This window comes from Ochotona curzoniae, unplaced genomic scaffold (assembly GCF_017591425.1).
Source record: "Ochotona curzoniae isolate NIBS_2020 unplaced genomic scaffold, NIBS_Ocur_1.0 scaffold_4683, whole genome shotgun sequence".
Lineage (NCBI taxonomy): Eukaryota > Metazoa > Chordata > Mammalia > Lagomorpha > Ochotonidae > Ochotona > Ochotona curzoniae.
Window position 1 is genome coordinate 17,787,519 of NW_024467121.1, and position 12,392 is coordinate 17,799,910.

Sequence of the window (12,392 nt, forward strand, 5' to 3'; positions counted from 1 at the left end):
GAAGTCACATCCACCTTGAATTTGTATTAATACTCATAGCCATGGACTACTCTCCAGCACAGACATTATTTTATTGTGGGCTGGTTGGGGAGGTTTAAGACAGATAACCTAGAAAATTACACTTGCTTAAAAAATAGATGGGATTCACCAAAGAACTCTAGGTTCTATCCTACATGGCAAACCATTGCAGTCATTTTAGGTTGGTACAGGAAACTGTCATCAAATTGCAGGAATGGTCTTTTCATTTTTGGGTATGGGTTCCTACAGTGGGGACAGTGATCCCTAAATAACTGTGGGGACACCTAATTTGCCTGTCCCTCCATTCTCGCTTCCTCTACCCCACTGCCTGAAAATAGCCAAGCCCATCTAGAAAGTTCATGACAGACCATAGAGGTTCTCATTTGGGGTCACAAGTTACCTATCATACGAGCCACGAAACCCCTTCACCTGCCCATCTTAGTTTTTAATAGTGGGATCTTTGATTTTAATCCATGATTGTATGATTATAAAAGTGAACTAAAATGGGGTGATGAGTCAGTATAATTCGTAGAGCAAAAATATTACAATAATTCTGTACTTTAAAAGTTCAAAAAGAATTTTGGAATGTATTTGAAAAAAAAAACCTAAACTTTCATCCAGATAAACAATTAACTTTTATAACTTGGATAAGAAAACAAATCATGTTTAGAAGTAGGAAATTTTCAGAGTTTGTTACATTTTCTTACTCAGATGAGCCAAAAACAAAAACTTAGAACTGAGTTTTTAAGTTTTATCTGAGCACAGGAAAAGACATTTTTCTTCCAAATAGGATTCCTAATTAGCCTGTAGTACAGAAGCGGTGACTGTATGACAACCAGAATGTTTGATTCCAGTTAAAACTACCTTCAGCTTTGACCTCTTCCAGCAGCCAAGTAGGAGCATTACAGCCTTGACTCCCGGTACAGCTCCTCTTTCTGACCTTGTCCTGCAGAAGCACCAACCCACTTATCCTTCACCTAGGTTGAGGACGGGTGTGCTCGCCCACATCCCCTCATGCTGCTTCTCTTGCCCCAGGACCTAGTTCCCCTCAAACAAGGACTTTGATTTGATCGCCTGCCTGTCCTTGGTCTGCAGAGTAACAGGCCAGTGGGAATGGTTGTCCTCCTCAGCACGTGCTCATGACTGCTGTGTGTGTGTCCTCGTTTGCGTCCTGCTCCTCTCCACCTTACTCTGTTGTACGTTGCTGGGCCTTACCCATCCTTACTGTGACGACTGGAAAGGAACTCTGTTACATGCCAGGAAAACAACCAGTTTATTATCCATGGGGTTTTGTGTTATTCAAAATTTGCTTCTGGCAAGGACAACAGGTTTAAATTTTGTTTCTTTTAATTCCTTGCTTTTGAGTTAACAGAGGTATGTATAGTTCATGGGAAATTAAGAATGGTTTTGGCTTCAGATAACTCCTGCTAGACAGTGTGAACCAAAATTTTGCCTTCTGATTTAATAAGGGTTACTAACAAACAGCTGTGTGCCAGTGTGAACACTGACTTCAAGCTAATATTTGCAGCTTATCTTGAATTAAATATCAAGGGAAAACCTAGGATAGGCTATTGCCTTTCAGATCATTATTCCTCAGCTGAAGGGATACTGCTACCTCTTGTGCTGAACAGGTCTCAAAGAAGGTAATCAACAGCTCGTTACCTGGTCAGAGCCAATTTCTCAGTTGGCCACCCCAGCGTCCATACCATTGTTACTTCTGTCCCAGGAACCATTTCTTGCTACTGTAAGAGTATTCTGGAAGACAGCTCCTCCAAGAACAAATCATCCAGCAATAAAGTAGGTTGTGAACTCATCTCACTCTGCATTTTACCCTCCTTCCTGTGAGAGGGCCCCACCCCTTCTGGAAGGGCAGTCTGGGCTTCGTAGACCAGCAGCTTCCCTTTTACACTGATGAATGGAGGGGCTGGAAAAGCAGTAGAGCATCCTAGAGCATCCTCTGGACAGAAACAGGGCGCAGCAAAATCCAAAGCAGCAGCAAGAATAATGCGCCACCAGGGTTTTCACTTCTGGGTTAGTTGAGGGCTCCCTGAGCATGTTTTGTAAATGAGTATCTCAGCAGAGATGAAGAAAATACTTTTTGCAGTTATGTTCACCCAGGAGTCCATACTTAATTTTCTGCACTTAAGTGCATGTCAAGTAGCATTTTCTTTTTCATCACTTAAATTACATAATTCTTCTAAATTGCTTACTACCTAGTACTTAAAGTGATAATTGTTTGAATACTACCAACAGTATGCTTGGTAAAAATGGTTTATGAACTCATTGTAATGTATTTATTTAAGATAAAGGGAGCTGCCATAGCCTACTCTCCCAAAACCTGCAACAGCCAGAAATAGGTCAAAGCCTGGAGCCAGGATGGCAACCTAGGCCTTCCCCATAGGTACCTGGCAAGGACCCAACTGCTTGAGCCATCACTGCTGCTGGCTAATTAGGATCTGCATTAGTCGGCAGCTGGTGGCAGAAGCTGGATCAAGTATCAAACCCATGAACTTGAAAGTAAGGTGCAGGCGTTTCACCTGCTAGGCTGAATGCCTGCCCCTGAACTCTTTCATGCAGCGTATGGAGAGTAGCTTTAAAGGACATATTTCATCTATATAAAGGGAAACTTATCTCAGTGAATAATTTATAAACCTATGAGAACATATACATGAATACATTCCTTCTTCTTTCTTACTGGTACAGCATCTCACAGACTAGCTTGTGTGTGCATAGGATACTTACCTCTGATCCTACCTACCGGTACCTTCCTGATCATGGCCACAGAAAGCTATCCATGCTCATTTTTATGAGTGTGTCCTTTTATGTCATTCTAATATTTCCTCAATAATTTCATAGTTCCTTGGAACTTCCAGCTGAGCTCCTCTGAAGAGCAACTAAGTGCAAAGTCAGAATGTGCACAACTGTGCTCACAGCCCAGTTACAGTGGCCTTCCCTGCAAAGGTCTGCCACACCTCTCATTTTTTCCCAGCCTTCCTCATTCACACAGTATATGTGGCAGTCTAGATGAACTAGGAGGAAATCATTGATCCAGTTGACCCTTTCACAGAAAAGTTTTTTTTTTTTTTTCAAAAAGTCTGATTCTTTTTTCTTAAAGATATATTTATTTATTTGAAAGGCACAGTTATACAGAGAGACAGAGATCTATCCACTGATCCCAAATGGCTGCAGTGGCCATCACTGGGCAGTTTCAAAACCAGGAGCCTCTTCCAGGCCTCCTACCAGAGTGCAGGGGTCCAAGCAGTTGGGCCACCCTCTACTGCCTTCCCAGGCACAGTGACATGGAGTTGGAACAGAAGTGGAGCGGCCAGGGCTTGAACTGATGCCCATTTGGGATTCTATGCCCATGGTTTCACATGCCATGCCAAAAACATAGCCAACCACTGTGAAGCGTGGCCAGGAGGGGTGAAGGATGTGGGGAAGATATCACTTGCTAGAACTGTCAACCTCACTTCGCTTCCTGAAATCCCCTTCTAGTACTGAAGAACATTAATTTCATTGCTGCTTCTGTGTTTTAAGACAAAAACTTTTCTGGTAGAAGGGCAGCGGGGAGGGGTGCAGGTTGAAGTTGAAAGATAATTCTTCTGACCTGGATAATTAAAAAAAAAAAAAAAACAAAAGCTCATACCAAAGAGGAAGGAGTTAGGAATGCCACTGACCACTGCAGGGAGCCTGTGCCCCTGGCCCTCCGGGCAAGCAAGTTACAAAGGCTGCGACCAGAGTGACAGGAAGGCAGGGTCTGAATCCCACAAAACCAACAAAGTATTATGGAAATAGAGAGCTGCAGTCCACTCCCCGGGGCAGCAGGGGGAATCTGGAGAGTTTAGTCAGAGGGGAGCTTCCGTCCCCAGCCCGTAATTGTCAGGCAGCAGCTATACTGTGCATGGTCTTGCCGACCACCATGTGCACCTGGAAGAGTGTGCCGTGGGATGTAGATACAATGGCAGTTCCCACTCACTTCCCTGCTAGAATTTCCTCTCACACAGAGATCTGAGCTTCCAGAGAGCTGAGGCCGTGGCTTGAGCAGCTGTATCCGTTGACACCTGTTAACAGCCTGACAGAAATGAAGCCAAGGAAACTTAGCAGCGCTTCCTGGCTTTACAGCCACCTCTCACCTCTCAGAAAAGAAACATGGTTTTTTGGCTCACGCAAGTACTGGGGGGAGACCGGGAGGTGAGAATGAAATCAGATCAAATAAGCAAGAGAGAAATTGCTCCCCAGCCCTTGTCAGCCATAATAATTGCGAGGACGGAAGATAAGCATAGAGTCAGTGAGGTCAATGCAATCAGCTGGTATCTGAGGGATTGTTTAGTGTCATTAGGAGGACAACCTAAGCTTTTGAGCAGTACCTATTTGTGTCATCCGGGGTGGAGCGTGGGGGAAGAAATAATAAGAAATTTAAAGTAGAGCCCTCAGGACCTATGTTGGACAGCACTTCTTAGCCTCTTAGCTTAGTCTGTACTGACCAAATCTTAAAATCACTTTTCAGTAGACTAACAAGACAACCTCAGATCTTTCCGACCTCCCCAGCCCCCTGTAGCCCCATCCACACTGTCCCTCTCTGCATTGAGAAGAATGTACTTGGTGCTCTCCCCCAGGGTCCCGTGGGTGACTTCACACCCCACCGCAGGGTTGCTGGACCTGGAGCACTAGGACAGTCCCGGCTGTTAGGCTGTGGCCCATTGCATGGCTTGGATGTTCTTCCAGTCTAAGGAGATGAATCTGACGAAGTTCTAGAGCCCAGGTCGTTCCCCAGCTCCTGTTTCCTGTGGATGGCAAAGAGTAGCACTGATGAAGTGTTATGGTGATCCTGCCTGCTCTTTGATTCCTCTGGGTAATTTCTTAGAGCCCTATTTGTCTTCTAGTCATAGACTTATTGCCAGTTTTGTTTCAGTGAGTCATTCTTGCTATTTTAATCTCAGCACTAATATCAGCAAATGTTTTTCATGTTTTTAGTAAGTTCTTACTAAAAACAGACCTTTTCAAAAGAAAAAGGTTTTAAAATACCTATATGAAAAGAGAAAATCTGTTTACCTGTTCACTTCCTAAATGGTCACCGTAAGCAGGCCAGGAGCTTTGAACTCCATCCAGGTCTCCCACATGGCAAGAATTCAAGTACTTGATCCATCATCTACTGCTTCTAGGGGCATTAGCAGGAAGCTGAGTGCTAAGTGGCGTACCCAGAACTCAAATCTGAACTCAGTGGAGGATGCAGATGTCCAAAGTAGTAGCCCAACCTGCTGCACACCACAGTGCCCTAACACTCCCTTCCAAGTTTTTAATCACGGAGGAAACAAAGCAATTATGTCAGCTCTTTCATGTCCTGAGTTCATTTGAAAGTTAACAGTGTAAACTGTTACTTGTTTTGACTTAGTAGTCAGGAAAAATGTGAGGAGCAGCAGTCAGGGGACAACATACTGGCTGGTTCACATAAGTTAATAGCCATGATCCACCATACAGCCACACTGTAAGTCACTTCAGTTAAACCTGACATGAAAAGTCACTGACAGGAATCCTGGGTACCTGGGAGCTGGTTAATGTGTCATGTGTACATGAACACACCCAGTAAGAGTTTGCTGCCAGAAATGGCACCATTCACTTTCTACCTCTGGACATAGTTTGTGCGTCAGCCCTTGGCATCCTTCAACTGCTGAGGAAAGCCTCTTAGCAGAACAGCTGGTTCACTGGACTGTGAAGTAACTGACCATTTGCTTATCAGACAGCTTAAGGAAAAAAGTTTTATCCTTTTCTCCTTAACCCCTGGAGCTATCTCCAGGCTCCTCCGAGAGCCCCGTGAATGGGTGTAAGTGTACAGATATACAGACCTCTTGTTTTTTCCTTGTCTATGCTTCTGAGCTCTAAACAGCAGCATAGTTTTATTTCAAAAGATAACAGTGGTACTTGCCAGTAGCACATTGCATGGAAAAAAAGATGTATTGTCCACCTGTAGTGCCTCAGTGAATTTGATCACCAGCCTAGGGAGCAAGGGTTATCATTGCTTAGGTCTTGTTTTCCCCATTATTATGATTTATTTCTTCATGGTTTCATTTTTAATTTCCTGTTGGCTTAATTGGTGTGCTAGCTGCATGCACTTGCTGTTGTACTTGTGTCAAATGATTCTCTAACTTCCTTTGGAAAGCACTAATGAATAAGTGCTATTTCTCTTCTCTATTGTTGGGTTTTTTGTAAAGTTGCTCAAATGCTCTCAGGTATGGCGGCTCTCAACGGAGGACTTGGCGCCACAGGCTTGACGAATGGCACGGCTGGCACCATGGACGCCCTCACCCAGGCCTACTCAGGAATTCAGCAGTATGCGGCAGCCGCACTGCCCACTCTGTACAGCCAGAGCTTGCTGCAACAGCAGAGTGCTGCGGGTAGCCAGAAGGAAGGTATGTGATGCCCTCAGCCCCAGGACAGGGCCTGCTGTGGCCAGGCCAGTGGGAAATAGTTGCCTTTAGGACATACTTAGAAGCTACAATGAACCAGTATCATAAGAGAAATTGATTGTTTTACTTTAGTACTGAAGTTCTCGTTGTGCATTTATACACAATTATTAGTTACTGCCAAGAGAAAACTGATGGGCACCTCTCTCCCCCAAATGATCATGGATCTCCCCTTACATACAAACTCCTCATTAATGGAAGGAGTGAATCAATACAGGCTTCTGGATCTCTTTCCCCCTCTTGCATTTCCCAGGTATTTTGGAGACTGCATACCCATGATAATTGTGTGGCTGCCTCTTCATAGATGCTGGTGCTCAGCTTAATAATGAAATCCACTGGTAGGATTGACTGGGCCTTTGTTTAATTGAGGGTCTCCTGGGGAAGCAAGTAAGTGATTGATTACCTTGCTTCTCTGCCAATAAAGCAAAATCAACTTTAGGAAGTTAATGCTAAGACTACGTTAAAGCTAATTATAAAATGGTTAATGAGTTAGTCCAAATAAGTTGAGTCATTCTTTTGAGATTCTCAATTGAAGCTGCATGAAAGCAAAATCTATGACATATTTCCTTTCACTTATTTAGGATATGGGAATTTTTTTTGTTCTCTTTACTCACCCTTGCCATGTGACCCCCATAGTCAGCGCCTGACTTTAAACACGGTATTCTACTGTGTTTAAAGAACCAGCACGGTTTTACCTTGTAAGGTTTCTAGCTTTAAGGAGACACAGCTTAAAAGATAAATCTTTTCCTTTCTTACAAATTAACCCTTATATTTACAAAAAATAAATACTCCTGTGGTTATTAAAAACAAGGCAGCAGGGCTTCAAAAAGTTCATTGGGAGTGTGCACATCTACATATCTCTACCAACTTTTTGAAGTGCCATCATGTATGAAAGCTGATTTTCATCATTTCAACTTTCTCTTTACTCAGCTGTGCCTGCTTTTTTAGACTTTTTTTTTAAGATTTATTTATTTATTGGAAAGTCAGATATACAGAGAGGAGGAGAGACAGAGAGGAAGATCTTCCACCCAATGATTCACTCCCCAAGTGAGCGCAACAGGCCGATGCTAATGCCGATCCGAAGCCAGGATCCAGGAACTTCTTCCAGGTATCCCACACAGGTGCAGGGTCCCAAAGCTTTGGACCATCCTCGACTGCTTTCCCAGGCCACAAGCAGGGAGCTGGATGGGAAGTGGATCTGCTGGGATTAGAACCGGAGCCCATATGGGATCCCAGGGTGTTCAAGGCAAGGACTTTAGCTGCTAGGCCACACCCCCGGGCCCATTTTTTAGACTTTTTAAACTGGCACAGCTGTGGGTGACCAGGAAAAGGAGCGGGAAATTGACAACATAAACACCATACCTTCCCAGAAAAAAGCATGAACTGAGCCCATCTGCTGGGGGTCTGACCACTGCAATGACAAATAAGGTGGTGGGTGGGATTCTGTAAGATGAGAACAGCCTTACACGGAGATCAGCCAACCAGTTTATATATTTGTGAGATGATGAAGAAGGGACTGTCTCCAAAGGCCTCACAGCAAACTAAATTACAACCAGGAGCACTGAAAAGATGCCAGTCACCACACAGCTACACTTTCAGTGGCTTATGCACAACATGTGTTCGCCAAGGACTGCACCTTAGTTCACTCCTCGTGTTTTAGGGATTGCTTGTGTAGTAACCACCCCTCTGGGGCTAAAGTAACTGCTCCCAAGTTCTGATTATTTCGATGGAGGTGCTTGGGCACTAGTAGCCTGGTTTCAGTGGTGGTGGTTTCTGTCCAGTCTTGTGTATAATCTTCCCCATCGTTCTCATCCATTTTCTTCCTAATTCAATGTGTTCAAGAAACCTGAAGCATAAGAAGTACATTATAGTATGAGGGTAAAATATAATGAATTCGAATGCTAAATAAATGTTACTTGACAATCTGGCACTTTAATCAAGACAGCAGAAAGTGAACCTCACATGTCATATACCCCTGTGTATTTTTCCCCCATAGGAAAAAGGGTCAGTCCAGTTTTGTATATAAACAGTTTTCCCTCACACCACATCTTCTGAAGGGTGATGAAAGCCCTACAAAGTTAAATTCATGATAGTCATTCCCCTTTCTTGCTACTCAAAAGTATCCATGGTCATATCCCCCCACCCCCCATCTAACACAAAAGTGGTTACCATCTCCGGAGACTCCAGAGGCACTGTTGGTCCTACACAGCTTTGTTCCCCAAAACACTGGCAGGGCTGGTCTGTGTAAAATAGAAACTGGGACCAACAATACTCATAGAACACTTGCAACTCTCACAAGTTAAAATAATATTTACTAGAAGAAATCACAGAAAAGGGTGATTTATGCACAGGCTTTGGTCATTTCTGGAAATAGAAGAGGAGATGATATATAGGTACAAATCTGGGAGCAGAAAAATCTGCCTTTTTTTTCCATTGCTATCAACCCTCTTAAATCACCCTTTTCTCATTTTAATGTTAGAAATTTTTATAGCTTGCCAAAGCCCATCATTCCTTAGTCATAATAAAGCTTAAGGTATACTATACAAAATGTTTTTGATGGGTTTTTTTTTGTCCCCCGTAGGAAAAAAAGCAGAAAAGCAAAACCTGCTTGGGTTTGCAGCTCTGTGTCCATATTTTCCTGTTGTCTCTAAATAACTACATTCTAGAATACAGGATTATTCAGGCATACCCAGTAATCTATCCTGAGCATTAAAATTGTATTTTCTCCCCAGGCTACAGGAGGTAAGATGAATCGCACAATACAAGCTGGGGCCCATTAATCCTCATTTGTGCACTTGGATCTTTGATTTACAAGGAGCATTAAACCTGGTGCTACCAGACTTGAACAGTATACATATTACAAAGGGTTTGCATGGCACAGGAGCACTAAGCGCATCTATTGACGGTGTTTTGGTTTGTGCATCTATTCATACTAAATGGTGCATTTTTTAAACCAGAAAGTATTTGGGGATTTGAACCCTATAGTTATGCCTCTTTGAAAGACAAACTATTCTCGTGTGGAATTGCGGATACGGCCATAGAGACTGTGTATTCTCCTAGACACATTATGAATAGGGAAGAAGTCTGCCTCAAGAAAGGCTCCCTGCGAAAAGCCTCATTCATTAGGACATTTTATTTTGTGGGAGCAAAAAAAACTTGGTTTTACATCTTTTCAAATCCGTTTAGCCATTTTACTTAAATATTTTTATGTCCATCTTGTTTTTCTTTCCTCCATACACATAGAAACTCCCTCCCCCTTATCCAGGCAACCCACCGTACTCCACCCCCTGGCACTTCCCAGTGGGACGGGCAGGTCTGCCCTCTCCTGTAAATGCCATTGGAAGATCCATGAACCAAGTGCAGAAGTCACTTCAGTAGTGCTGTGAGCTCCCTTCTGGGTCACCACGCCTGGAATGCCAGCAGGCATCCAGCCTTCACTCTATACCCAACTCACCTGGTCATCTCTGCCCACCTCCTCGTGTTGCTGCTAACTTTCAGATAACTCTTACACAGGTAGACTGCAAAATTAGGAAAGGAAAATGGAGAGGAACTTTAAAAAGAGCTTACCTCTATAATCAGCGTGGCTGAGAAGGGCTTCTTTCCTCCATCTTGTCTCTTGTATCTACTTGGGAAAGGATAGGTGCAGGTGACAACTCCAGCTCACTCCCTCTTCCTACACTCACTGCATTCGTTTCCAGCCTAGTTCCCCGTTTCCAGCCTAGTTCCCCGTGGTGTGATTCCCATCAACTCCAACTTCCTCTTTTTTTCTTTTGCTCTCTGCCAACCTGCTACTAGTCATTTCTAATAAAGATTCTGGTTATTAGACTGTGCGTTAAGAGATTTAGCAAATCAACTGGCTCGATAACTAGGTAAAAAGATTGAGAGATCCAAGCGTTATTACTGCTACATCCACTACGCTCTGCTCCTGCAATTTGCTTAGAATGCACACAACATTATCCCCACTGAGAGCCAGTCTACATGTAAGAGAAACTGGCCATGCAGGGAAAAAAAATGAAGCCTAGATTCTCTAGAATGACTCTAGATGACTGCTACCTACACATCCTGTGAAGAGGAGACTCAAATGTAAGCAGTAAGTACTTTGGGACCACAGCATACTATCAGGGAAAGGAAAGCCTTTTGTAGCCACTCCCTGAAAATCAGGAAAATCTGAAGAATGGACATTTTCTTCAAAGACATACCAGCACTTGACATTTATTATCCTCTTTTAGAGTGAGAGGAAGGGGAATCCTTAGCCTCTGTACTGCTTTTCCAGAATTACTAAGAGGCGGCTGTGGGGAATTAGACTCCAGGGATACCTTACTCTGATTTTTTTTTCCTCTTTAGGTCCAGAGGGGGCAAACCTCTTTATTTACCATCTTCCACAGGAGTTTGGAGACCAGGACATTCTGCAGATGTTCATGCCTTTTGGAAATGTTATCTCTGCTAAAGTCTTCATTGACAAACAGACCAATCTGAGCAAGTGCTTTGGTATGCAAAAGAAACCAAGCTAGATTATTGTTAACAGATTCCTAAATGAGGAGTCATCAGAAGGAAAATGTGGAATGAAAACTATTTCCAGAGTCAGATAGGCTCTTCCCTTTGTGGCGGCTTCTGCTTTTCCAGATAACATGGAAGCAGATTCAAGTGGTGTTACAGAATCACATGCAAGAAAGGGGGGAGGGGAGGAATGGCTCCATGAAAAGGAAGCATCTGGGAAATTAAAACATATGCCCATACATTAGCTAATGTGGTTTTTTTTTTCTCTACTACTAAACTGCCTTAATACATTTTCCTAATAATCTCACTATTGCACAACAGTCATTTGGGCAAGCCCCATGAATTGAACCACGGTCCTTTCATCGATACAAATACAGTTAACAGGCTGTAGGTTGAGTCCTCCTGAAAGAGACAGTATCACAGATGCTGCCACTAATTCTTTACCCCTCCATGTTTCGTATTACTCAAACACTTGGGTTGTGGGTAAACACTGTACGAGGCCGGGAGGGTGGGGGGAGTTAGTGGGTGCTGCACTGTGGAGCATCTCGACTTACACACAGCACTTTCCTAAGGATGTACACATTCACAAGCAAGGATGTGTCAAACCGTTGCCAAACTGCAGCTCCTTGTGCAGAGGATGGTTGGCTGAGTGATCACGTCATGAATCTGGAATACTGCATCCAGAGGTCATAATTTGGAATTAAAAGATTGGTAGGAGCTGCACGAATGAGAGTGAGGACACTTGGAAAGCCAGGTGCTTGGGACACAAGGTGCTGTGCCTCTCCTTCGTTAGACAGCCAGCTTCCACTCCTGTTACCTACCAGGAAGGTGACACCCCTGAAGTCACCCCTTTTGCCTCCAAAGTTGTCTAGAAGTCAGGATGTGCAGTGGATGCGTTGCTCAGCAAGGTCTGGCTCAGTGTGCGCATTTGTTTTCTTCAGTCCTATAATTCATGTTGGAAGTAAGTAGTGACAAGAACATAAAACAAAGTGGAGTAGATGTGAGCCAGACAGAATACACACTATTACATATCATAAAGAAAAATATCAAACATAGGGTGGGTCCCAAATCACCACTCCCTTCCCCCAACCCCACCTCACCCCCCCAAAAAAAAAACAACTGTAAAATTTACTGTTTGGCTGACCAGTATCAGGGTAAATAATCCAAACAGAGCACTTGGCTGCTAGGACTCCCTTATTGTAACATATTTCTCATTTCTGTGCCATCATCCAGTAAGGTCCAAAGCCTCTGCTGTTGGGGGAATTAGTGTGTCAACCAGGTAAAGTGGCTGTTTTCACACTGGTGGAAAGCTGTCAGCCTGAACCCATTACATTACTGCTGCCAAGACAGCTATGTACACGCCTCTGTAATGGTCCACGAGAGAGCGAAATGAAAATGAAATGGTTATAGAGGGTG

The 12,392-nt window shown here is 43.6% G+C and overlaps 1 protein-coding gene across 19 annotated transcripts in view; it reads left to right on the top strand.

Annotated features, from left to right (window-relative positions):
- CELF2 (CUGBP Elav-like family member 2) overlaps positions 1–12,392 on the top strand; it is a 353,199-nt gene that overhangs the window by 330,657 nt on the left and 10,150 nt on the right. For 8 of the 19 annotated variants that reach the window (XM_040968113.1, XM_040968114.1, XM_040968117.1 and 5 more), the window contains 2 exons: positions 6,246–6,425; positions 10,824–10,967. In XM_040968113.1, the coding sequence (XP_040824047.1) occupies positions 6,246–6,425; positions 10,824–10,967 (324 nt within the window). Of the gene's footprint in view, positions 1–6,227; positions 6,426–10,823; positions 10,968–12,392 lie in introns of all 19 variants that reach the window. The other 11 variants (XM_040968109.1, XM_040968110.1, XM_040968111.1 and 8 more) reach the window with 4 other exon arrangements.